Consider the following 27,245-nt stretch of genomic DNA (forward strand, 5'->3'; position numbering starts at 1 on the left):
TTTGCACAAATACTCATCCGTTTTAACAAGATTTGACCAGACAAGGGGGCTGATGAATTCCATCTAGGCTTCTCACATGTCAGGAAAATTCCTGACATGTCCTCATTTTGAAGTGTAAAAATGGTGTCAGGGAGGGAATTTTGCCAAATGTATTTTACCTGGATGTGTGGCAACGCCAAAAAAGCTCAACAATTTTGCGGGTGTCAGCAATTTTACTTTTTTGAAATATGGCAACCCTGATTCCATCTCTTGTGTCTTTTCACCCTGACTGATCCAACAGGCCAAGTTCATTTTTTTCTGTTGAATTTTATTGGTGAAATAATTTAGGATTTTTCATATTTTATTCATTCAAGCGGATCTTTCGTAGAAGACAGATTGCTATTTTTTCCACCCTATTTTTTTGGCACAGTATCCATTCTGACAGTTAATGGATTCCCCTCTTTCTTACATTACCTAAAGGCCTTTGAGGCTTTGTGCCAATAAATTTAAACATTATTATCAATAAATACAGTTGTTATGCAATAAAACCTGATGTTGCATTACGTGATGCTTCTTTTTGGGACTGAAAAGTACAAGTGTTCACTAAATTGATTTATAGTGGCAGAAAACAGCAGTTACAACCATCACAAGGAGGGTATTTAAAACCAAACATTTGTGGGATTGGAAAACAGTCCAGGGAAAGCTTCTGTCAAAGGGCTTACTGCAAAGTTTGACTAAATTAAATGTGGTCTGCAGTTTTTAGCAGTATCCCTAAAATTTTAATCTTTGATTCTCCGCTTGATTTTATCACCCATCAGGGAGCAGCATTAAAAATGTATTTTTGGCAAAGAGATGCCATTGAATGGGAGGCGCCCATTTTAGGAAGGGGGACAAAGATTATTCCGCAGTTTGAAAGCATTCTGAATGTAGGTAGTAGCATAATTAAAGTTGCTCTACCTTATCTTTAAAAAAAAATTCACCTGCATGTTCTAAATATATTAAGCCTACCCACCCTTCCATATTTACTTTGGCTTTAACATCCCAACTGCACATGGGGCTAAAAAATTGTCAACCCAAAACCTAGCTTGAGTGCTGAGCTGTAACTACTGCCAGTTTTGAGTGGAGCGCACATCCAGGTTTTGGGAATACGCTGTGTTTGTTTTGGCAACGATGCAGGGTAGAACAGTTTCCATTCCATCCGAACAGTCAAACGGTTTTGAAATATGGCACAATAAAAGCCATTCATTATATCTGTCTCCTCTGCCTTCCAAAAACAAAAAAATGACTGACCAGTTCCAAATCTGTGCAGGGGGCAGGAAGTTGAGAGTCAAGAGGTCATTGGAAATAACCCAAAACTAACACCAAGTTTTTGTAGGTTTCAGTTAGGGAATATGTTCCATGCCTTCATTTCCATCACACACTGGGTCCCTCTCCCCAACCCCACTCTCCAAAGACTGGTTCAAGTAGTTAATTGCTCGGTTATGCACAATTTACAAGGCTTAATTACAAAACTAATACATTAGCCTTCTTGTCTAAGTGTCAAATACAAAGTTATGCCCTCCCTTAATGCCCAAAGTGCAATCAAATCCTTCTTTGTGCTTTGTAGTAATTGCAAATTTCACTATCTGGAAGGATGGAGAGTTGCATAGAGGGCTTGTCTTGGCACCTGGCATCCTCAGGTAGTTCCCTGAAGCCACAGTATCCCAGCAGGTGTTTGCCTTGGTCATCCTCTCAGGTACTCCAGTGACCAAGTAAATTTCCCAGGTCGTCACAGAGTGATGCTATGTTTGAGATGCTCTGAGGTGTTGTGGGAAATATGAATAGCATCTCCGAACTGCTGTCACAGTTCTCCTGTGAGCACTGCCACTCCATCTGAGCCACTGCTGCCTACTGCTAGATAAGCCTCCCAGGGTTCACAGAGTTCAGGGGAGATAAAGGGCACTATGCCAAGCCCTTCCTTCCAAATCTACAGTCAGGTCTGGTTGTGCGCCCCACCCCACCCTGCCTAAATACTCTAACCAGGGGGTGCTAACCTTCTTGGACCCATGGGCACATTTGCAAACCAGAGGTACTGTTGTGGATAGTATGCCTATAGAACCTGAAGCAGGACTTATATTGGGTAAAATAGGTTGGGCACGGCACTAACCTATTATATTGGGTAAAACAAAGCACTTCTTTCAAGCTGGGACAGCGGATTCTGAAGGTGTTAGGGAAGACCTCTGCGGCCACAGGAACATGTGTGCCTGATAATACCCCATAGCTAGCCTATGTGAATTTTAATGATATACACACATTTGCTTAATTTATCTCAGTAGGCATGGAGGGGGCAGAGTTTTGAAGGACAAATACCCTGTCCTCATGTAGTTCATCTGTACTGAACATACACAAACCCATCATCCAGTTTGCAAAAGGGAGCAGGTTCCACATCTACCCAGGTCAAATAGTCACCACCTCTGCTGAGTTTCAGAAGAAAATGGGGAAAATCATGTTCTTTCAACCCATGCATATTTTTTAAGCTAGAAAGTAAACCACAGGGCTGTTGGTAGAGCAGCTGGTGCAAAATGCAGCAGCTAGTGAGCTGATAGGAGATGGCTGACAGCATGTGACACCTCTGCTAAAACATCTGCATTGGTTGCCTGTATACTACCAGGGTAGGTTCCAGGTTCCTGCATTGCAAAGCCCTGAACAGGTCCAGGATACCTTAAAGATCACCTGAGCCTTCGTATCCCAGCTCAATCATTGAAGATCATCTGAAAGAGCATTGTCAGTTGTCCCCTGTGTTTCAGAAGTCTTGACTAGCTTCAACTAGAAGTCACATATTTAAGATCATAAGCATCATGATCTCTTCCAACAGAGATTCAGCAGATATCCTTGCTGCTAACTTTCAGGCACCTCATGAAGATTTTTTTTATGCTGACAGGCAAGTTCAGTTGTTTAAAAGAGCCACTCAATTTAATGATCATTTTGTATTGCTTTTATTGTATCTTCGACTTCATTGCACTTGTACACCATCTCAGTATCTTACATGGGTGGGAAGTTTACAACTATTTTTTTATAAACTTGCCTGGCTTTAAATGAGTACATAAATAGAGGATAAGGCTATCAATGGCTAGTAGCCACAATGGCTCAGTTCTGCCTTCACTGTTGGGGGCAGAATGCCTCTGAAAACCAGTTGCAAGGAATCTGAAGTGGGGAAACTGCTACTGCACTCAGTTCATTCTTGCAGGCTTCCCAAAGGCATCTGGGTGGCCACTGTGAGAAAGCACAGAGGAACATCTTCTGTAGGCATCCAACCTAAAGCAGCAACAGCTATTTGGAGTTATTTAGACATAGGCACCAGCTCGGGGGGGGCAATGCTCTTTGGGCCCCCTCAATTATTTTTTTGAGGGGGCCACCCCCCATTGTTGAGGCTGAACGCAGATCCAGGCACAAAGCAACATGAGGACATTGTACAGTGCATGTGCGACGTCTGGACGTTGCGTCGGGCCCCCTCAATGTTCTTTCGAAGATGGTGGCCCTGTGTTTAGATGATTGCTTATTATGGTTGAACAACCTGGTCAACGCAATAGCTCTGAGATGCAACGTGAACTTCTGTTTCAGCAGCAGTGGGAAACCTTTTGACTCCCTGGGCCAGATCCTTATCAAGATCAGCCTTGTGGGCCAAATTTGACAGGTGAGCTGTCCTCACAATGATCTCATGGGCAGCGAGGCGCTGCTAAAATAGAAGCAAAAATATCCTGATTAGGGGTTTACCCTGAATTCTGCCGAACTGAGCAGGAATTAACTCCCTCCTCATTTACTAGTGTGGGGCGGGGGGCGTGTTAAATACAGCTGCACTGGATGCATACTCCAGTAACCTCCAGGGAACTGGCCTGTGCAATCAACAGCCAATTAAAACTTATCCCTTTCTATCAGCTGACCTCATCTGCCTAATGGAGTGATGTCAGTCAGTGTGGCTTTATTAATTTGAAAAATGGCCTCACAGACCAACCTGGAATGCCTGGTGGTTCAAGATGCCTGTGGGTAAACTGTTCAGCCATGGTAGTTAAGCGCCCACAGCCTGCACCTCAACCTTGCTCATATCATGGAGCCCTTTCCTCTTCCCCGCTACACCAGCTACAGGTGATTTGTTAAGGAGTGAATTTTACATTTGCTTCACACAAGGCAACCCGTTCAGTGATATGTCCAGTGTAAGAAATCTGCATGGAATCAGCAGCAATTTATCACACAAGGATATGCAGGTTTTCAAACTTGCATTCAACAGGCAGCGTGAAATGGGACAACAGAGTATTTCTTGCCCTGAAAACATACAAGGAATCTGCTGTATTAAAGTGAGCTGTATTGTCACCACTTTGTGCAACTGTTTGATGGTACTGAAAATGTCAAATATCCCATTAAAAAAGCCAAACCTTGATCTAATTTTAACACATATAGAGATATTTTGGCAGACAAGAGGCAAGCTACAGGACAGCTATAAAAACAGCACAGTGCTGGCTAATACTGAGGGGTTAGTCCCTACAAAGACAGTCAAACATTGCAACAAGATCAGTCTTTCCCTTCCTCTGATCACATTGCCAGAATTCTGCAGCTGCCTGGGAATTTGCAAGAAAATCAGTGAGCTATTTTTTATTTTATCATCATGGAAAAAGAACTCTGTTGAGAGAAACCACAGCTCAGTGATAGATCACATGTTTTGTATGCAGAAGTTATTAGGCTCAATTCTCAGTATCTCTATTTTAAAAAATAGCAGGTAGCAAATGATGGAGACAGCAGCAGCTTCCCAGCATCTCAGGTGACGTGGCCAATATTGTGTCAGATAGACAAACAGACCGATTTGATTTTATGAAGCTTCCTATCCAAGCCCTTTAACTGGAAATGGCAGGCACTGAGTCGGGTAACTTCTGTACTCAACTATGACACCCCCTACCCTTTAGAAAAAATCCAAACTGCAATCAGTATCAGCTTGTCCTCCCATTGAGAAACGCTGCAGTTAAATTGTTTCAAGTTCTTTACAACGGTTATCAAAGCAGTTTAACACAACTAAAAGCTCAGCCTGTCCACTCTCTTAAAACAAAAGGCACTGCACACAAGTCCTTCATATTAAAGTCTTTTTTAAAAAAAAAAAAAATCTACCTATGTAGCAACTACAAAATGCATGAATTTAGGATTTAATTCAGGGGTGTGTGTACCTGTGTGAAGTGGATCCAATATTCCTGCACCCGTCCTCCAAGCCACTTTGACAGGTTGGGTGGGAGGGAGATGCTCACTGCCAATCATCTGACATCAGGTGATTCAACTTCAAAGGAGGAATTGAGAATACACTTTTAATGCACTTCTGACTTACATTCCAGCTGCAATCCTGAATTTGGCATGTATTTCTGTTGCTGTAGTGTAAGGGTTTAGTTTTCCCACCCAGGTGTCATATGACATCATGCGACAGAGAAGCAAAGCCACATGGCAAGCCAAACAGGGCTGATTAAGAAGTGTGCATGCACACAAAAGCTTATATCCAGAACAAACTTAGTTGGTCTCTAAGGTGCTGCTGGACTATTTTTTTATTTCGACTGCATCAGACCAACACGGCTACCTACCTGAATCTATGACTGATTATGCCCATGAGCCAGAGGTTCTCCACCAATTTAATTGTAAGCCAGGAAGAACTTAACACCTCTCTGTCCATAAGGACTGTCTCACAATTTATAATTTAATACACAACCCAGGGCGGGGGCTGTTTACTGTAACGTGAATACATGGATTGTAAAGTACTTGTGGTATAGCGAAAACAGGCTGTGGTTCACACAACACAAACATTTTCTTCTACGAAGACATCACTTCCATGTAGAAAAATAGCTGTGCAGAAAAGGTGGCGAGCAAAGCAGCCCTTTCAAAGTGTTGGACTAGAGCTCATCCTGGCAACTGTTTCAGATTTTCCAAACAGGAGGCAGGTGAGCCCCAGCTCTGCACTCCAACTGGTTGCATGATAACCACTTTAGCCGAGAACTGTGCCAAAGCTACAAAGTATACATTTCTTCACTCCTCAAAAGAACAGTGTTTTGCAGAGGCGTGTGGTCACTGGATGAAGTGTTTTACTTTACACACCGTTCAGAAGTGAGGAGCCCCTTGCTAATTCCTCTTTCCTCTCAAGTACAATGGTCCCAAATACCTCTTTCCCCTATAAGTGCTGAACGTGTCTCAGTTCACTCACTATTTACACTTCCAAGTCCTCAATTTAGATTCAGCCCTGGCTCAGGTTTCAGCTCCTAGCTTTGGATTACTGGAGTTGCAGCAACTACATGCTTGCTCTTAAAAAATTCCCAAGAGCAACTTTAACCCTCTTCTGCATAAGCAACCAATTCCTATCAGCATCTGTAACCCAATCCATCACAAAGTAAAATCTGCCTGTTCCTCTCACCCCTCACGCCCCAAATGTTCTTTCTACTTACAAATAGGAAACCGAGGAGAAAAGCAAGTGTCTATAAAACTGAAGCACACAAAGACAGAATGACAAGGTACTGCAGAACTCCAGATAATAAAAAGACTGAAAAGCAAAACCATTTTAAAAGATGAAATTTATTTAATTCTTACCCCATAGTATCAATAAAATGCTCTAGATTGGTTTTTTTGTCTTGATGTTTTTGTGAGCTAACCTGCACTTCACACAGCCAATTAAAGTAAACTGAAACAACCACCTTAAAAAAACCCAGTCCTGAACAGGCAAAAATCAAAAGAGGGATATAAGAAATCTCTGAAGGCTTTAAGAAATAATTATGTCTGCACTGCTATGACATTTCTGAGCCTCTAGAACCCTAGGTGAACAGTTTCTTGGGCCACAGCTTGAGACAGATCTGCTATGCCTCATACTCCTGATCTTATCACATGCTAACTCTTCTTCCATGGATCTGGAGAAACCAGAAGTTCCCATGAGGCTGAAGTTGGTTCAGGAACAGACAACACATTTTACCTCATCCTTCTGCTGAAATGTATTTGGCATGTTGTGACAGAATTGCAATACCCCTACATTAATCAGTGGGAGAAAAAATGTGCACCTGGATGGTACAGAAGATTGGGGGTTGAGAATTGAGAAGGAGTGGAAAGGACTTGCCATGGATAATCAAATTACTCCCAGACTCTTGCATTTATATTCACAGACAAGAAGCATCTATCCTTACGTTTTACAGGATATCCACTACATTTTGCACTACAACAGCCATGGGGTAAGAACAAGATTGAGGTTCCAATGTATTTTAATGACACATTATGAAAATAAAAACTTTACTTCTACAAAAAAATTTTGCACACTTCAAACATAATAAAATCATTTCAGGTGGACATTTTTCTACTTCATGTTTGCAAACAAGAATCAATTTCTACTAAGCCTTTTAAAGTCAAAAATTTAAGCTTATGTAGGTTTATATTCTTAATGTAATAATAATGTACATTACAAGAAGAGACACTCATATGCATAGGTAAAAGCACACACAACAGCACAATAAAGAATTCTTAATATTTTGAAGCATTTCATTCTATTTTACAACAAATTCCAATCTATAGCAAAATACAATCTTCCACACAGAAATAACTTTGTCAGGTTCATGTATGGAAAATGAGAAGCATTTGTACAAGACCACATGGAAAGAACAAGAACTGTGACACTGTTCCATGGAAACTACATGAAATAGTGACAGAGTGAATTAAACCATGTACTTATATTTCTCCCATGGAAACCAAAGGGGCTTGAACAGACTTCAAACTGGTTGGATTAGACAATGTAGCAAATTAGTTACAACTAATTTCCATTAATTTTAAAAGACCTAAAGTGAATACTAGTTTAAAATGGATCAGGCCCGTAGCATTTTATTTTTTAAAATGTTTCTGACGTGTTTTAAAGATCGAGCTATATAGTACTTTTCACAAAACAGAAGGCAACCTTATAAAATATGCTCATTTGTAAGTTATGCCATACTGCCCTCTTCTGATACACACAGGATACGGTCTCTGAAAAGAGAAAATGTGATACATTATCAGATATTAAACTTTGTTTCTAGAAAGAAACATAATGCCCATTTAAAAGTTTTTAAATGCTACAGAAGAATAAAATACATGGAATGAAAATTTGGAAAAACCAAGGTGTCAAGCCATTAGAAAGGGCAATGGAATTCAACTACATAGCATGCTGAGTCTTTTCAGCTTTCTTGTTATCATTGGCTAGCAGGGGTTACAAGGACCTATTCTCTCTCGAGCTGTCAGATGTTGCCACAAAAACCAGTAAGGGAAAAGGCACAAAACTGACTAATGCACTCCTAGACAATGATGAAACTGACAAGCAGAGGGTCCTTATGAAGGACTGGACATAAGCACTCCTGGTAAAAGTGAAGGCATTTGCAGAGCCCCACTATGAACGATGATTTTCAATCCACGTGGAAATAGGCAACTAAAATCTTTTATATATCAAACTTTTTATGCTCTTCCACACCCGCCCAATGCTCCTATCCCTTTTTAGTTTATATTCACCTTCTGTTTTAATACCTTTTACCTTTCCAAAAGGCTTTTCAGATTTTAAATGACTGTATCCCACCCTTTTATGCTGGTCGATGACCATATTAAAGATTTGGATTGTAAATACAATGAAGCTTAAGTTCACTAGCCCTCCCAATGCCTTCTGAGCCTACAACTCAGTCCACTAATGCTTGGCAGTAAGCTCAATTAAACACAGCAGGAGTAAACATGCATAGGATTGCACTGTAAATGTCATAAATGAAACTATGTTGGTTTCAACACTTCCATCATTGTCTACCATCACTAGCCAAGGAGGTCAGCTTTCTGGCTGTGTTCCAATGTGCAGCCTGAAATTTAGGGACTCCAAAAGCCAACAGTGGGTGGGGTTTACAAGCTTTATGCTGTCATAAACCATATCTTTATATTTCTAATTACTTCTGAAAAGACCCTCCATCATTTGAATTTCCCTATTTTTGTTTTTACATCAACCCACCTCCCTCAAAGTTCACGTTCATATTGTTTTTTAATTGTATTAGGTTCATTTATAGTAATTTATCACATTATAACTTGAATTCTATGGAAAGCTGTTTGTAATACACTATAAAAAATAAAAGCAAGAAAATACAATTAAATATAATATAGCATCTAGCATAGTGCATTAGAATTGCTACAGCTTGCAGAAAAATTGGTAAGTGGTCCACGAAGACCATCAGCAGTTTTCTAGTGGTCCATGGGGGAAAAGTTTGGGAACCACTGAAATCAACCAGCACATATAAACACTGTTTTAGCTTATATTCACTGAAGTGAAATCATAAATGTTCACCTTTCTAAAGGCACTTTACTTTGACTCTCAAATAATTTTCTGATTTATGAGATCCTTTTGGTAGCAGCGATCACTTTTGTAGCCAAGGCTTCTTCTTCTGTTTCTCTGGTTGTGCAAGGTGGCATTTTGGTTTTCTTCAAGACTCGGCACACTGATGCTCTTCCTCCTGGATTCAGAAGGGCCCATTGCAACAGGGGTTTTCTTCTGCCCTTCCTTCATTGGCAAGAGCATTTGGTCTCCAGTCCCTTGCTTTGGATGAAGTGGCTCCACTTCTGGACAATGGGAGGTGGACTTTCGTTTCCGGGCTTTGACAGCAGAACCCAGGATAGCTTGGCCTAGGACATTATCATCAGGCATCTGAATCCAGGCAAGCCCATCATTTTCCGCATCTTTAAGCAGTCTCATGCTACGTCTCACCCTTTTTTTATTACTTCTGGTTACACTCCTGAAAGATTCCTCTATAGAACACTGTAAATTATCTAGGAGTTCAGAGTCATTTACTGTCCAAGGAGGCAGTTTGTTCACATTATCTCTAGGAACACTGGGATTGTTTCCAGGTGCTTTAGACTCAAAATCCTCAACACTTGGAGAATAGCAGCTCTTTGGTTTCTCAGGAGAGCTCTTTTCAAGTGGGTTCCAAGGAAGAGTATCTTTCGTATCATTTGTAGCCGTGTCAAGAAGCTGCGAGGATGAGCCAGATACATTATCAGGTAAACCATCTTCCGTCACCAGATTGAGGCTGGAATGCAGACAGCTGTTGTCCTTACTACTACTATCTTCAATGTTAGGTTGGTTTTCTGCATTCAGGACACTAGAGCTGGAATCATCTAAGATAAATAAAGTTTCAATTAGAGAAGAAACTTGTTTCTGTTTTAATCATCAGGTGTAAGGCAAAGGCATAATACCAAACGGCTAAGAATACATAAAGTACGGTTAAGGGATGGTTTGGCATGAGAAATCACAGGCATGGTTTTGCACTGCCTCTGGAGGTGACTGCATAAAACCATGCAGTTTTAAACTATGGACAGCACAAACAGTAGCTCTGCATGATGTCTGAACAGTAAAGCGCTTTTCACAGGTCTTACTATTTTGAAGTCAGTGATATGCATTTTGTTCTAATGTTCATGAAATGAAGTACTAACAAGTATTTTTTCAATGCGTTATTTCTATCATGCAACAGCAAGTTATCACTCTGCTTTATAAAACATTTTTAAAAGAAAAGCCTGACTAGCTTTTCAGGTACCTTTTAACTGAATAACTTTTCAAAGAAATGCCTGCAGCAAATGATATTATAGTCTGAAGTCTTGTTTATTCTGTTATATTTTTCTTCAAGAAAATCCTAAATAGGATTATCCTAAATAGAACCCAGTAAGGCAGATATGTCTGTACAATATAAATAATGTGATCCCATTGAAATCCCAAGATGAAATTTTGCAGGTAGCTCTTAGAAATATTAAATAAGCAACACATTTTTTGAACTTTCTAAACATATTTTTAAATCACTTTTTAAAATTTTCAATTTTGTAACTTACATTTAAAATTTAAAGTAAGTCCATCATGTTACATATCATCCCAATCCAATCCATATCATATTAAAGCCCATGAAGTTCTGAAGAGATTGGTGTTTTTAGTTTTGATGTATCTCAATTCTGGGCTGAGCTTTAAGGTTTTGTGTAGTTCGGTAAGGCCAAAGTTGTCAATTTTTTGACATTTCAAACCCTCATTAACTCACAAACAGGATGTGATAAAAAATAAAATTTTAGATTTAAATTAGTTCTGATCATTCAACAAGTGTACAAAATATTAAGAAAACTGGACGACATGAGATAAAAAAAAATGGATCACTTGATATGGAATGACCCGAAAGTAAAACAGTGGCCAATCTGTGTAGGATTTATTTTTGGTCTTCCAAAAGACTTCCAACTTCTCTCCTGAAATATTCTCTTTGACCAATTTCTCTGCTTACCCTACCTCTTACTTAGCTGCTTTGATGCCACAGAAAAGGGCCAGGCTATTAAATGCTAAATGAGACTTTAGATTCAAATGTCAAGGTCTGCTAGCAATTTTTGGCCTAGCCATTAAGAAGATTTTAAGTGACACCTTCAGCAGACTGAGCCGTTTCAGAACCTCCTGATGGAAACAAAAAACCCTGCTGTCAGCATGCAAAACTAATTAAAATGAACTCTAAATCAGCTACTAATTACAGAAAACAGAAAAGCAAACAACAGTTTTACATACCGAAGATAGAAACTTCTGACTTTGGTGTGCTTTGATAAGATGACATAAAAGAGAAATCTTCTGTCATCTCCGGAATTGGGCTCAAGAGAGGTTTCTTTGAAACAGTTTGTCGCTCCCCATACAATGCTTTTTCCTTCTTTTTCCTTCTTCTCCTCTTTCCAAAAACCTTGCTTCTGACAGCCTGGTGATATTTAGAAGACGCAATGGAACACTCCTTCTCCTGACAGATAATCAGTCACCTTTAACTTTACTTTAAGGGATGTGGGTGGCGCTGTGGTCTAAAACCCATGAATCTCCTGGGCTTGCCGATCAGAAGGTCGGCAGTTTGAATCCCCGAGACGGGGTGAGCTCCAGTTGCTCTGTCCCAGCTCCTGCCAACCTAGCAGTTTGAAAGTGGTGGGAAGGTTAACAGCGTTTCCGTGTGCTGCGCTGGTTTTGGTATTCCGTTGCGCCAGAATCGGCTTAGTCATGCTGGCCACATGACCCAGAAAACTGTCTGAGGACAAATGCCAGCGAGAAGAGCTCCGCAACCCCAGAGTCGTCTGCGACTGGACTTAAGTGTCAGGGGTCCATTACCTTTAAGTGTACTAGTGAGAACTACACTGAACAAGGGTCAACAACACAGGACCCATGAAAATAATTAATAACCATGACACTGAAAATAAAATAAATAACTACCCTTGGAAAGTGAACAATAACATTTGAAAATTCTGCTAGAAGCTAGGCTTCTAATTTTTTTGCTGGGCCACATGTAGGCTGAGCAAACTCCCTTTCCAACATTAATCCTGATTGGATACCAGCTTCCCTCCCTTCCATTCAGAAAGGGTACAGGAGAGAAGAGGGGACAGTGGTGACTAAGTGCACAGTGGCTAAAACGTTTTCTTGTTTTCTTTGTGTGTGTTGGAGAATACTGAGAAACACTGGGTTCACGCCTTCACAGCTGGGCTAGGATTCCACCAATGCAAGGAATGCTGCTTATAGGACACAATTACAGTAAGTGACTTAAAAGTCTGTTTTTAAAAACCAACAATCTGTAGCCTATTTTTAAAGCATACGGGAGCGGTTAGTTTTAAACCTGTGTAACTTACTGTTCTCTTTTCAGCCGATTTCGTTGCTGCTTCTGCCTTTTGGAATTTGGTGGATTTTGGGAGGGTTTTTTTTGTAGGGTTAAGAGCCATTTCTTCAGCTTTGTTGATAGACTGGAAGGAAACACCAATTTTAAAAAGTCAAGAGGCTGCTGTACTACAAAAATTACATAGGGCAATGTGTATTTAAAAAATGCAAAGTAGTATTATGCGGCTACAAAACTTTAAAGAAAATTTTCATTTCACTGATAATTTTCTCTGCCAGTTTTTTTTAATTATGCAAGAGATAATAATTTATTACAAATTCTAAAAGTAACTAGCATGTACAAAATAGCTGATGGAGGACTGAAAAACATTTCTCTGTAAATTCACAGGTGTGAGTATATCAAATCTAAACAAAGTGTCTTACACATATTTCTCTATGTATACATTTCTAAACTGTTCAACATTAAAATATACCTGAGTGATGTATGATATACAACAAATTATGAAATCATCAAGCACATAATAAAAAAGCAATATATTCACTTACTGCAATTCTTAAGAAAGAGTAACTCTGTGCTGATAAAGGAATAAACCCACCTTCCTTTTAGCAGATGACCTAGTGGTTCTAGTGGAAGTTGCCTGGAATGCCGGAGAACTATTTTTTGTTTCTAAAAATGAGAAAAAGACTCAAATTACATCTGCAGGCTTGACCCTATAGCTCAGCCACACTGATAGCTGGCTGCATATGCAGCAATGGGCTCCTTCCAAAAGTTTTAACCAGTAATTCAAACCTTTTCCGTTAGAATCCTTCCACTGTTCATGCATTTATTATACACAAGGACTATGTTCTCAGGCATTTATTTTCTATTGAAAATATCCCAAGTCTATATCAACATGGTAATATACAGTCAGGAAGTGTTGCATTTAATATTGGTGGGTCAGAACTAACTGGTAATCTCCAGTGTTTATCAGACTCAAGAGCAGATCAAATGAAATCAATTAATTTCAGTGGATCCATTCTGAGTATGACTTAGTTGGATATTTCCAATAATCTGGCAGCCTCACATTGTTTTTTAGTTTACCGTTTATTGTCAAGACTGTCATGGTGTGGAAAATGCTTTACCCTAGTTGTGTCCCACACATCAGTAATATCTGTAAATGGAAACCTCACGGACCTATCAAATTACATAATTCCTTCACACAACAGTATTGCTCCTCTCCGTGAGCCAGCAACATGGCATGAGGTTCATATTTAACATTCTGCTGTAACACAAAACCACAGAGTGGCAACTCTTAAATTGCAGTGGTAATGTGTAATACATCAATTTGGTGAATTATCTCATGATGGTGAATAACTCAACTGTAAGAATACAGGAACACAACTTCACCTTCCAGATCAGAGTTTACAGCATATTCAGAAGTGGATACATCAGGTGATTGTTGAAGAAGCTCCTGTAGTACAAAAGTAAATTTACAAACATGCTTTACAATAAAATGCAAATGTATACAGTGCTAAATATGGCAAGAGAAGGGTTAATCCAGACAGATATCTGAACATTCCTGCTTCAAATATATAAAAATGGCACAACACAAAATTCTAAGACAGTCTCATTCAGACTTCATGTCAAACGATGGCTTGCACTAATGGTAGTGTAGAATTCAAATGATGGTTTGAACATTCAAATGATCAGGTAAGTCATGGTCTAGAGTTGCTTGTTCACTTTTGAACCAAGTCTACTCAGCTCTAAAATGCAAGGGCTTTTGAAGTGCAGCAATTGCTGTAGCTATGTTTCCTCAATTCTGACGACAGATGAAACATGCTTTCAGATTCCGATATGCCAGCTGACTGCAAGCCCTGGTTTGTCAATCACACAAAACATAGTTAACCATCATAAAACATGGCTTGGCATATTGTCCAGTGCCCTACCTTCTGCAATCACTCCAATGTGAAATCAGGAGGTGCTCAAAGAGGATACAAGAATTTCCAGTGAACATTAACTGAGTAAATTTATGATTAGGGAAAATCCAAGCACATAAACTGAAGAACTCATAACAGTGTGAAGCCAACTTACATCAACATAATCAAAGTTTGGCTGAGACGAGGGCTGCTTGCCAGGACTTTTTTCTCTTGAACTTTTGTCAGAACTTTTTTCTCTTGAACCTGATGCACTGAACATGGCTTCTCTTCGTCTACGTAACGGACGATCTACAGAAAGGTGTCAAATATGTCAGATTCTAGATCATTGCTGCATACCTTCATTTCAGCTATTGGTCCGGTACTTCTTTCTGTAATATTACTTGTACAAGATGAACGTTCAAGCTGTGTTGACAGATTCCTAAATAGTTTCATGCAACCAAGTTCAATTCATGTCTAAAGACTTAGGAATAAGTTTGAGTTCATGGTAGAGGGGTGGGAAGAGAGAAAGCATTTCAAACCTATTTGCAGTGTTTCAAAGTTTTTGCAATCTGGGAGCACTTCACTTCCTTCCTCCGTCCTTTTATCAAGATGTCCCTATAAAAGAGTAGTGTTATCAATCTTCAGCTGCTGAATGGGTTTTCGTAGGTGGTCTGTTCTGTTTATGAAATCTAAACAAATGTTGACTTTCAAATATGTTTAGGTTTTCCCAATTTTAATGATTTTGCTACACACACAAAGCTTATACTACACAAATGATGGTCATATAACCAACCTTCATGTCTTCTGTGAACGTAGTTACTGGCGTTTTCTTCAAAGCAGAATGAAGAGAATTAGAAGGCAATTGTTCTTTTCGTATGGGGGTAATGGGTGGCTTGTTTCCATCAAATATTTCCAAGTTCCGTTTTTCTGCAAATCTAACTTTCTTACAGCTTTGATTAGATGTAGCATTGCTGCTTAATTCTGCACAGGTAGTTTAAAAAAAAAGTGGGGAGGAGATGAGTAAGCTACAAACTATTTGTATTGCTAAAATATATTCAATAATTCTACTGTGTACATGTGTATGTGGCCATGTGAAAAATTCTCTCTAGGATATACTAGCAGAACATTGGGCGGGGGGAAAGAGAGCATGTTTCTTACAAATCTAGTAATATCACATTTGAGTCAGCAGCAACACTGAAGTAGTATTTTCAGGAAAGGCTACCCAACCCACACCAAAGGATCTTTCTTCACAGCAGTGAAATTGACAAGTTTGATTTTGGTTCAGGGGGACGATATAGATCCAATTCTATGCTTGCCAGAAAGACTTTCCAAGGGGTGTGTGGCAGCATTAAGCCAATGATTTTTCAAGGCCTTCCTGTACTATGTACAGTATTGCTAAAATATTGTGAGCATTTGTTATGTGCTAAAATTGCCTACAATTTTCTTGTGTACTTCCCTGTTTTAAAAAGGATTAAGCCTGCAATCCTATACATGTAAGTGTCACTGAACTAAATGAGACTTTCTTTCCATGCACAAGGGAGCAAGGAAAGATAACTGATTTTTACTTTATCAAGAACCATCATATTTTTATTTTTATGTGAAAACAATACTTAAGTGACTTGTGATTTTAGCTGGACTAATTTTAGTTTTCAACTACCAACACTGTATCAAACCATCACAAAACAGATGGGAATCATATGTAAAAACACCCCCAGTGGCTTTTTGTTCCATATTTCAAAAACTTCCCGAATTTTTTATAAAACCATCTATTTGATAAGCATAGTTGTTATGCATCATTTCATGGTAAGGTACGCTATTATCTTTCAGAACGTCGCTTAATACACTTATTTGCATATTTGATCAGAAATAACAGTTTTAGATTACAATTTAAGAATTACATCCCACCCTTCTTTTTTATGATTATGATTATTAATCAGGGCAGCTTAAAGTAAGCTATTAAACCTTCCACTGCACTATTGCTATTGTCTTGTACAATATATATCAAAGTTACGATTTTAGTTCCATTTTCAAACATCACATTCAAAAATAAAACACTTACACATTTTTGTTTTAATAAAGCCTTAATAACATGGATGTTAATACTCACCACACACAGCCTTTGACTTATCTGTAGTTGCTTCCAAAGGGCTGCATCCAGATTCCCTAGTATCTGCCTGCAAGACTGGAATAACCTAGGAACAGCAGGGGGTATTTGAAATGTCAATTTTTAAAGGACACATCACTTAGTTTACACAAGCTTCATTGTGTAAACTTGGTTTACCATGCCTCATACTTGGCATTGTTTAGGAATTCTAAGAAACCAAAATCAGGCTTCCTGTTCTGGTCTGTGGCAATGGCAACGCCCCTCCCACTTGTGGGAGAGATTCTGGCAGAGATGGAGGGGAGTAACCTGAGGCAGAGTTGCTTTCTGGACCCCCTCAAGGGAATCAAGAGGAAAGAAAAAAGGGGCCACAGTAGGAAAAAGGTTGAGAAACACTGTAGATGACCAAATACTGACAACATTCAAAAGCTTGGGATACAAGCCGCCCAGAGTGGCTGGGGAAACTCAGCCAGATGGGCTGGGGTATTAATAAATTATTATTATTATTATTATTATTATTATTATTATTATTATACATGCATACAAAAAAATGCCTTAGAAGGAAAATGGGGGTGAAATGGAGGTGGGACACAGACCATGGAGACTGCTGAGGCATCAACCAAGCCACTGGTTTTGTCCAAGCATGAGCTAGTTTTCAGCAAAACACATCAAAAGCTGGAAGAGGAGTCATGGAGAAGGCATCATTACCTCCACTCCTGTGAAGAATAATGTGCCTTTTATCTAGCTTCAGTAGGGGAGAAGAGCCAGATCTTGCTGCTTTTGTGGAGTCCACAAAAGGAAAAATGCAGAATTTTCATCCTCTCTGGCAAAATTCCACAAGAGAAACAGATTACAGCTGCTACAGCGGCAAAACCCATGAGACAGAGAAGGTTCCCCAAAATACAGGGTCTCAGAAGCTTCTTCACAGCAAACAAAGAAAACTCTTTCTTTGGCTTTGAGAAAGTAAGAGACAATACAATTTTTAAAAAGCAGCTATCATCTTCTCTGCTCTGAGAAAACTTGTGGTAGAATGGTTTGGAAGAAAACAATATCTTTCTCTGGCTGGTTTATATTGTGGCTTTCACTCCACCAGAAATTCCAAATTCAGATAACTGGAACTGAAGCTATCAGTATACAAGTTGAAAAAGAACTTCAGCGAGAAATGTTTCTAAAAACATCTGGACACTACTCCATAATATTTTCTTCTCTTGTCAGTAGAAGTTCAAAGAAAATACATACTTCCTAGTATTGTATGGGAAATATTGTGAATAGCCTGAGGCTCTCTGAGTGCTTTCAATTTTATTTATTTAGAACGAGAGACATAGCTAGAGAGGGAATTTAATGTCACCAGTTTCAACACACACACAAACAGAGAGAAAGTGAAAGAATACCTTAGAAACAGCAGTAGTGCTGATGATGAGATGTTTCTGTAATGAAGATACAGTACTGTCGCCTTGAATGTCAGCTGGAGTTCTTCCTCTACTGACAGATTTCCAGTGTCGATTTTCCTCAAAATCCTTACATTCTGATAGGCCCACTTTAGATTGCTCATGCAGACTTGTGTCAGTTTTCATAGCTGCATTTAATTCATTTATATTATTTATTTAAAAGCATTTGTATACTGTTTTCCGGGTATATACTGTATTTTTCCGTGTATAACACGCTCCCGTGTATAAGATGCCCCCTATTCTTGAGGACTCAAAATTAAGAAAATACACTCAGCACTATCTGTGTATAAGACGACCCCAATTTTTAAACATTAACATAAAAAACCCTAGTCTTATAAACGAAAAGTCCAGTAACCTCCCAAAGTGGTTTACAAGATTTCTGGCAGTTATTTCAAGCAGATGAGATAAAATATTGATGAAGACACTAGATACATCCTACTGAAAACTATCTAAAAAGTACCGTATTAGCCTGAATATAAACCTCATTTCCCCCCCCCCCAAATTCCAACCATGAAAAGCTAAAGTGCAACTTAAATTTGTGACCTTACAAAAATTGGCTTTTATGATATCACTGCTGAAACACATACGGTAAAAAAAAAAAGGGGGGAGCAATGTTTTATTGCCGATTTGTGAGCTTGAGACTGTTCATTTGCCATTTACGGGTGTGAGTGCCTGTGAAATTGTAGCAATTTGCGATTTTAGTGACTGTACAGTAACTTTTGTAGGCTTGCAAGATCAAAGGCTTAAATTGGCATGGAGTTACAATTACAGTGGTACCTCGGGTTAAGTACGTAATTCGTTCCGGAGGTCCGTTCTTAACCTGAAACTGTTCTTAACCTGAAGCACCACTTTAGCTAATGGGGCCTCCTGCTGCTGCCGCTCCGCCGGAGCATGATTTCTGTTCTCATCCTGAAGCAAAATTCTTAACCTGAAGCACTATTTCTGGGTTAACGGAGTCTGTAACCTGAAGCGTATGTAACCTGATGTACCACTGTATACCAACCACAGTGATTTTCAGCCTGTAACCCAATTTTAAGGGAGCAGCTTATACTCAAGTATTGTCTTTTTTTCTTTTTCCCCTTTTAATTTTTAAGGTGCGGCTTATTTGCAGGTGTGGCTTATATTCAGGCCAATATGGTATTCAGTTTGAATTACGGAATTAAAGTTGCTTTCTTGGACTTGTTTGTTACGTTCAATAGCAAATACACATTATATAGGCTGAGCTTCGATTTTCCTTACTTACAGCTGCCAGTTATATGGATTGCACTTTCCTTGGATTCCTCAAGTGGTTTAAAGGAAAACTGGAAGGCAGCTATCTTGTCCTTTAGCCAAGTGTTTCGACATTGAAGAGGACTAGCCTGTTCAAAGATACCAGAAAAAATTTCAAACAATTTCACCATAAAAAACAAATGACTGTCTCATAGAACAGCCTTGCTTTTCTTCCATATCAATCATAAAGGAAATGTCAAGTTTAATTGCACCTAAATTATATTTCCTACATTGATTACCAGTTCTGACAATCCAAAGGTTTTTATCATGTTGCACATGAAGTGTACTTTGCACATTGTTTTCATTGTGCTTGTTTTATAATTTTTAAAGTGAATGTAAGTATTTTAAGAAACGGTTATTCAATTATGGCTTCCACCTGAAGAAGGGTGTGTGTGTCTTACAGTGGTGCCCCGCAAGACGAATGCCTTGCAAGACGAAAAACCCGCTAGACGAAAGGGTTTTCCGTTTTGGAGGCGCTTCGCAAAACGAATTTCCCTATGGGCTTGCTTCGCAAGACGAAAATGTCTTGCGAGTTCCTACGGGTTTCCCCCCCCCCTTTTCCTAAGCCCTAAGCGGCTTATCAGCTGATCCGCTGATAAGCCGCTTATCAGCGGATCTGCTAAAAGCCGCTAATAGCGTTAATCCGCTAAGCTGTCAATGGGCTTGCTTCGCAAGACGAAAAAACCGCTATACGAATAGCCTCACAGAACGGATTAATTTCGTCTTGCGAGGCACCACTGTATTTGTAACCACCCATGCAATTTAACCCAATTTCCTCTGTCACCCACTTCCAAAAAAAACTAATTTAGCATGGCAAATCATAATTTTATTTTGTTGTGCTTCATTATATCTGACCTGGATATGGTCACTTTTTATTCTCAGATTTTTAAAATCTCTTTGTTTAAACCCATAGGCCACAGCAATTCAGTAACATACTTAAAATAATAATAAACATGATTTCCGTACAGGAACACTGACCCGCCCTATGCATTAGTGCCTCCAAGACTCAAGGTGACAGTGAGGAGTCCAAGCGCAACTTGGACCTGGGAAGGAGGCACTCCCATCTGTCATCAGACAAAACCCAGCCCCTGAGGCAGAGGCAGGATGGGTGCTGAGCAAAAGTTTGAGCTGATAATCAAAGCTATGCTTTTGGCCCCTGCTATGGGAATCCATCAAAACTCTATAAAACCCAGCACCCTCTTTGTTTGGTCCCAGAGGCAGCATCTACTTCACTGTTGTAAAGCAGACTTTAGAAATGGATGTACATTCTTTGCAAACATCTGCAATTAACTGCTTCCATGTCCACATTACAGATTACAACACACCTACCAGAGTATCTTGCTTCTTTATTCTCTTTTGGTGAGCAATGTATTGGATAAGAGAATTATTTTCTGGAGAACCCCGCACTCCAATCGTAGACCGCCGTCTAAATTTTTTTAACAGGTTTTCTGAGTCCCCTAAAACAAAATGCAATTTATATTGAACATTCAATGAATAGAGAAGGAAGCGCAAGTGTCAAGTCAGTGGTTCCCACATCTTTCTGTTCCATAGATCACATAAAAATCGCTGAGGTTCTTGGCAGATAAATTCATGCCCCCCCCCCGCCTGTTGCAGTAATTTTAATTCCCTATCTTACTTGGTGTCTCTCAACAATATCATGTCAGGGCTGTTGAAGAGGAATGGCTTCTATTGCTTCAAGGGGTGGTCATTCAAGGGAGCACCATGCACCTGATTTTAGGCAGAGGTAAGCCTCACCAAAATCAGTGGTAGACATGCATAGGGCTGCAGTCTCGGAAGCTTGATCCCATGCACCTTAGTTCAAAAGGTAGTCTGTATTTTATATGGTACTTACTTGCAAGCACTGTGGTTCACAGCCTGGAAAACTTTATTGGTTTTATCCCTACTTACCTGGTGTCTCTCAACAATACCACTCACATTGAGAATTTCCAGGCTGTTGAGGAGGAAAGGAGGCTTCTACTTCTGGGGTGGGGGACATTAAGGATGGAGGGAAGGAAAGGAAGGGAAGCGTGACGGGTATTAAGAGGGGAATGACAGCACTTGTGATAGAAACGAAGGTCTGTCAAGCCCTCACTTGTCTGACTGGCTCCACACCTGGACAGACCCTGGGCATGCATGCACAAACAGCCAGAGAAAGCACAGGAAAGGCCCTCAGAACTGACATCAATCCTGACAAGAACACTGGCTGCCTGCCTTCTGTATCTGGGTAAAATACAGAGAAGGACAACAGAAATGCTGATTTCTTTGCTATATGGAAGAGAAACAACATATTGTGCATAGCCCAGGCTTAGATAACAATAGAGCAGCACAGCCACTGTCTCTTCAAAGACACGTCACCAGTATAAAGCTCACAAACCACTGCTTTGGGAACCGCTGCTCCAAGTCTTTCGAAGCAACAATGCCGGTGTACTGTACCTTCATTTCCAGAGCCGCTTAAAAGTTGAAGACTGCCTTCTTTACAAGTAAGCAAACATTTTACATCCTCTTTCAAAAAACAAAACAAAAAAACCCCCAATTTTCTTTATTTATATCTCTACTGAAAAAACAGTAGATAAAAAAACACATTACAGGAAAAAAATGAAGATTTTTACTGGCCTTGGCAGCCATAACAAAACCTGTCATTCTAGATGCAGGTAGGTAGCCATGTTGGTCTGACGCTGTTGAAATAAATAATAAAAAAATTGTCCAGTAGCACTTTATAGACCAACTAAGTTTGTTCAGGTATAAGCTTTCGTGTGTATGCACACTTCTTCAGATTAACCTGTGATTATCACGGATACTGCTCTTTTTCTGAAGGGGAGGGCTCTTTCCTATGGTATCACCTTGTGTTTGGAGTACTTCCATAACTCTGTTGTGGGAGAAAATTTCAGTGCAATTACAGGAGTACCGTATTTTTTGCTCTCTAAGACTCACTTTTTCCCTCCTAAAAAGTAAGGGGAAATGTGTGTGCGTCTTATGGAGCGAACGCAGGCTGCGCAGCTATCCCAGAAGCCAGAACAGCAAGAGGGATTGCTGCTTTCACTGCACAGCGATCCCTCTTGCTGTTCTGGATTCTAAGATTCAGAATATTTTTTTTCTTGTTTTCCTCCTCCAAAAACTAGGTGCGTCTTGTGGTCTGGTGCGTCTTATAGGGCGAAAAATACGGTAGGTATCACCTGCAACTGGTAGTGGGAAAGGGGCTTGATCCTGCTCCAAGCTTTAGTGCGGAAGAGCAGCAAGAGAATCTTTGAGCACATTGGCTCAAATTATTTGTTAGAACATAGGAGCCCAGCAAAAGCATGCTCATCATGGCAGAGAAGGACGCCCACCATGAGATAACAAGTTTGTTTATAGACTCCTGGCATGTGTGTGCATGCATGCATAAACGCAAAGTTCCAAAGAATTTTTGTGACAAATGCCTGTCACCTGAACCTTTTCAGACCCAGTACCCATCCTTCAACCTAGACATGCATTTATGGATCAATTTTTTAATGTTCTTACCTTATAACTGAATGGTAGCAGCGCTGCTGTTGCAACCAACCTTAGAGCAGGCCATGGGAAAAACTGGGTCCTGACCCACCAGAAGACGGCCAATGTCCTAACAATTCATGCCTACCATTTACATATTTCTTGTAGTGTAAATGATTCAGAATGCTACATGCATAAAAATATTTCTGACCTCCTCAATCCTTACCTTTATTTTGTTTTGTAAATGACTTTGGTGTGATTCCAAAATCAGCTGCTGTAAGAGCAGAAAAGTCTACAGGAGGTGTAGCATAGCTGCTTGATATTCCATATGTTGAATCAAAACCATTCTTGTTTGGTGTCAAATAGTCTGTATCCCCCAAGGTGGTGGGGTGATCCTCTACCAGATGGCTTCCTGCATTGCTGTACATGGTAGACATGTCTACTGTTAGAGCATTTGATGAACAGCTTGCAAGGCAACTGTCTGCCTTCTTTGTACTGTCAATGCAGTTTTCAAGCCCCAAATGTAGGTTGGTTTGCATATTAGAACATTCAGAAAGCACCTTCCTATTACTCCGAGTTTCCATTGGAAAAGTCTTTACGGGCTTTGATTTATAGGTGATGCAAATCATTCCGTTGCTGGGAACACAGCTTCTGTCTCCAAACCACAGCTTCTGCACCAATATACCATTGCAAAGCTGGAGCTCTCCTGTTTTTGAGACAAAAGCAAGATATTAGCCAATTCCATGCTGGAATGAGGACTCAAAATAGTGTCTGATGTGAGAGAGGGCTCAGAGACTGGGGTGGAGGATGAGATTCAGACCTTGATGAGGAACCCCCTACAACAACAGATGTCTCTAGCAGAAAAGCCTCATTCAGTGCCCCAACCCAGTCAAACAAGTGCCTGTTTGCTTGCCCAATCCCAGGACTCTTAACTGCTTGCCAAGCACATGCCCCATTCTTCAAAAGGAAAGCCTAGCTGTGAGTGTGCCATGTGTTGGATGCTTAGCCATGTATCTTACCTAGTATTCACCTGCTAAATCTTGTAATGTAGTTTGCCTTATGTAGCAATCTGACCTGAGCATTAGAGACTTTGGTAGAACAAGAACTGGAGTTCTTTGTCTGGTGGGTAGGGGTTCAGGATACAGATACATGCATGCCTCTTCCAAAGCCAGTCCAGAATTTAAGGCTTACCCCCAACCAAATGTGAAAAGAATAGTGGCCTTTATAAATTAAAGCTGTAAATATATGCACACTTCTCTGGGAGTAAGCCCCACTGAATGCATAGTGCTCAGAACTAAAACACACATTCAAAGCACACAATCACAATTCCACATGCATATTACTTACACAGAAATAAATCCCACTGACAACCATAAGGTTTACTTCAGAGTGAGGATGCAACCTGCAGGCTTACTTTTCTGGGTGCAAACCCCATTTGAATACTGTGGTACTTACTTCAGAGTAATTACATGCTAACCCTTCATCCCCAAGAAGTGTGGAAAGAAAACCAGCTTCTAATGCATCTGTTAAAAGCTGCAGTCCTGGAAGTAAGCCCCACTGAGTTTTCTGAATGCTTTAGTTCATAATGCAAGGCTTATAATACATAACTGCAACCCTTGAATTTTGTTTCTTTGTCAGTAAATTCTACTTAAGCTAATGGAAAAAATATAGTCAGAAAAATATACAGTAGTTATAGATGGGGGGGGGGAACACCCACTAAACCCTAGAAATAAATGGTAGAATTTTGATGATTTGGGGTGTGAAGGGAGAAATGCAAACTGAAGAGGAATTGCTGGGCTAGCCTAGACAAAACCTGGCCAAGCTAGGGCCATTAAGAAACAAAACATGGCCACTGAAAATGCAAGAGAACTGTCCCGTCCCCCCAAAGTAAGAACAGAGACAGGGGTTTGGAAGGTTGCCAGGGTAACTGTGTGTTTAGAGGTGACAGGAAAAGGGAGCTTGGTAGCAAGGGGTTCTGGGAAGGAGAAAGAAGGTCTGGGATCCATATCTATGCAGGCTGGCTGCAGAGGTGCTGCACTGCTGTGGGGTACCAGCCCCTCTTGAAATGACTGTGCTGTAAGATATGGAGTCCCTTCATGCAGACCAAAGATGTAAATAGGTGAATAAACCATACAGTGGTACCTCAGGTTAAGTACAGTGGTGCCTTGCAAGACGAAAAGAATCCGTTCCGCGAGTCTCTTTGTCTAGCGGTTTTTTCGTCTTGCGAAGCAAGCCCATAGGAAATTCGTTTTGCGAAGCACCTCCAAAACGGAAAACTCTTTTGTCTAGCGAGTTTTCCGTCTTGCGGGGCACCACTGTACTTAATTTGTTCCAGAGGTCCGTTCTTAACCTGAAACTGTTCTTAACCCGAAGCACCACTTTAGCTAATAGGGCCTCCCGCTGCCGCCGCACGATTTCTGTTCTCATCCTGAAGCAAAGTACTTAACTCGAGGTACTATTTCTGGGTTAGCAGAGTCTGTAACCTGAAGCGTCTGTAACCTGAGGCACCACTGTATTTCTTAAGGCTACAACAGTCTCTGCCTCAAACTAGGACCAGAGACTCTGGGTGAATGCCTAGAACCCATGGGCTCATGCCATCATGCGGTGGAGGCACAGAACTTTTCTAACAGTACATTGTTGAATGCCACCCTAATCTCCAAGTAGTGCAAGATTCCAGACGCTTACCCAGGATTTGATTTCCTCAGAATGAGGGACAGCGAAGACTGTGGTGCCTTTAGGATATATGGTTTATTTACGCACACAGGCGGCAACAATTTTGCATTTGAGTTCTATTCCTAGCACCCACGTGCATTAACAGTGTGCATATAAGTGGAGCCCAGAACAGTGTCCCCTGCCCCGTTCTGCCGCCTTCTAAGTCCAAATGGACCTGCCCATCAGCAATCATGCCTCAGTTGGATGTGCCTAAAATGTTTGATGCCTGTACTGTATATATAACCTGAGCCTCCAATGGAGGGGCTGATAGCGTTAACACCCTGAGAGGGTCTTGCTTCTTTCATAGCTTCAGCCTTGGATTCCCGCAGAAATCAGGCATGGTGTTGTGTCCCAGCTGCCCAGATCAAAGCCTTGCTTCTAGCTTCGACCTCCCACACACCTCAATTCTGGCCTTTACTCTTTCTAGCCACCAGCGAGTTGAGGTCGGGAGGCCTGCCCATTTGCTATCTGGCAAAGAGTAACTTCCTTTGTTACCTTAATAAACCATACTGGAGAGGGCCATTACCTCCCCAGGAAACTAGAATTGAATCCGTCCTGGATCCAGGAATCAGAAGGGGACTCGGACACACTGCCAATAATAATAATAATAATAATTTATTATTTGTACCCCGCCCATCTGGCTGGGTTTCCCCAGCCACTCTGGGCGGCTTCCAACAAAGATGAAAAGTACACTAAAATGTCACATATTAAAAACTTCCCCCCACAGTCATAACCAGTGCTTTTCTTCTAGAAAATACGGCGCCGGTACTGCATACCACTGAGTACCCCCGGAAAGAAAGGGAAAACTGATCATAACTAGAACTATATATACATATACATACCATGCATCCGCCAAGAAGCAATACTTCAGGACTGTTTTGTTTCTGACCAGATCCCAGAGATCCACCAACCGCAGCTTCGAATTCAAGAATGGGGAGCCAGGGAATTTTGTTTGTTGGGAGTCTCACAGTTCTCCTGCACAGAGCTATATAATAGGGGGCAGAAAGTGGGGAGTAGAGAGGATCGTTTAGCTGCTGCCACTGAAACAATTCGGGAATGACACATCGACTGCAGTCACCCAGTAGATCCCGATCACCCCAGTAGATCTCGATCTTGCTCCCCACCCCGCCAAAATTCAAAACTGCTCAAGGAGCTCCATTTGCAGCGCCACAGCAGAGACGCCTTGCTCCGGATTAATTAATTGGGAGAGCTAATAAGGGGCCCCTGCATTTCCCGGTCCCTTTCCCCCCAGTTCGAGGCCGGCCCAGCTGCCTCAGCGGCGCCTCAGCGGCTCCCCAACCGCCCACCTGCTCTCGCCTCGCGCGCCCCATTCAAACCGACGACCAGGGCGAACCACGTATCCCTCCGCCGTCACCACACACGCTCCGCCTCCTTTTCTCTCCCGCCTCGGGTTGCAGCCGCCCTGCAGCCTCAGGCGAGAGGATGGAAGGAGCTGTCTGAGGGTCTCCTCAGCCCCCGCAGGCCAGAAACCGTCCGCATCTCGGGAACTATTTTCTTCCCCCTCCCCCCCCGCCGCCGCGCGGCGGAAGCTTTAAACGCTTAGTAAAGTTAATGGTGGGAAAGTAGGTACGGTCGTGTTTGCACACCACGTGGTATTAGCTTTGCCAATCGGGAGCCACGTTCGCAACTCCTGTATATGAAAAGCTAAAAATCCTCAGGGCGTGGTGCCCCGCCCCTCTCGTCCTCTCCCGCCTTTGATAGGTTCCTACTTGAGACTCCGCCCCGC

The 27,245-nt window shown here is 41.0% G+C and overlaps 1 protein-coding gene across 4 annotated transcripts; it reads right to left on the reverse strand.

Moving 5' to 3' along the window:
• Positions 1 to 6,530: 6,530 nt before the first annotated feature.
• On the reverse strand, positions 6,531 to 27,232 carry CDCA2 (cell division cycle associated 2). Of its 4 annotated transcripts, none has more exons than XM_079954971.1 (15): positions 26,806 to 27,232; positions 23,013 to 23,492; positions 20,651 to 20,778; positions 19,296 to 19,410; positions 17,996 to 18,180; positions 16,611 to 16,695; positions 15,297 to 15,484; positions 15,043 to 15,118; positions 14,679 to 14,812; positions 13,995 to 14,058; positions 13,204 to 13,274; positions 12,625 to 12,735; positions 11,537 to 11,717; positions 9,299 to 10,125; positions 6,531 to 7,974 (listed from the first exon to the last, which is right to left on the reverse strand). In XM_079954971.1, exons 2-14 carry the CDS (start codon positions 23,413 to 23,415, stop codon positions 9,326 to 9,328), a joined length of 2,541 nt encoding a protein of 846 aa, XP_079811097.1. In that variant the 5' UTR covers positions 23,416 to 23,492; positions 26,806 to 27,232; the 3' UTR covers positions 6,531 to 7,974; positions 9,299 to 9,325. The 4 variants fall into 4 exon arrangements, with proteins under 4 accessions (XP_079811097.1, XP_079811096.1, XP_079811095.1 ...); XM_079954970.1 differs by lacking the exon at positions 26,806 to 27,232 and adding an exon at positions 26,388 to 26,476; XM_079954969.1 differs by lacking the exon at positions 26,806 to 27,232 and adding an exon at positions 26,341 to 26,476 and having other exon boundaries at positions 12,625 to 12,737; positions 13,209 to 13,274.
• Positions 27,233 to 27,245: the final 13 nt, after the last annotated feature.

Source organism: Podarcis cretensis (genome assembly GCF_951804945.1).
Source record: "Podarcis cretensis genome assembly, chromosome: 15".
Lineage (NCBI taxonomy): Eukaryota > Metazoa > Chordata > Lepidosauria > Squamata > Lacertidae > Podarcis > Podarcis cretensis.

Bases quoted from the DNA above. Each gene is read 5' to 3' on its own strand.
- CDCA2 (XM_079954968.1), bottom strand. The intron at 19,411-20,650 runs GTAGGTGTGTTG...ATCTTTGAACAG, and splicing joins TAAAGAAGCAAGATACTCTG to GCTAGTCCTCTTCAATGTCG. The intron at 14,813-15,042 runs GTTTGAAATGCT...ACCTTTCTGTAG, and splicing joins CTTTGAAACACTGCAAATAG to ATCGTCCGTTACGTAGACGA.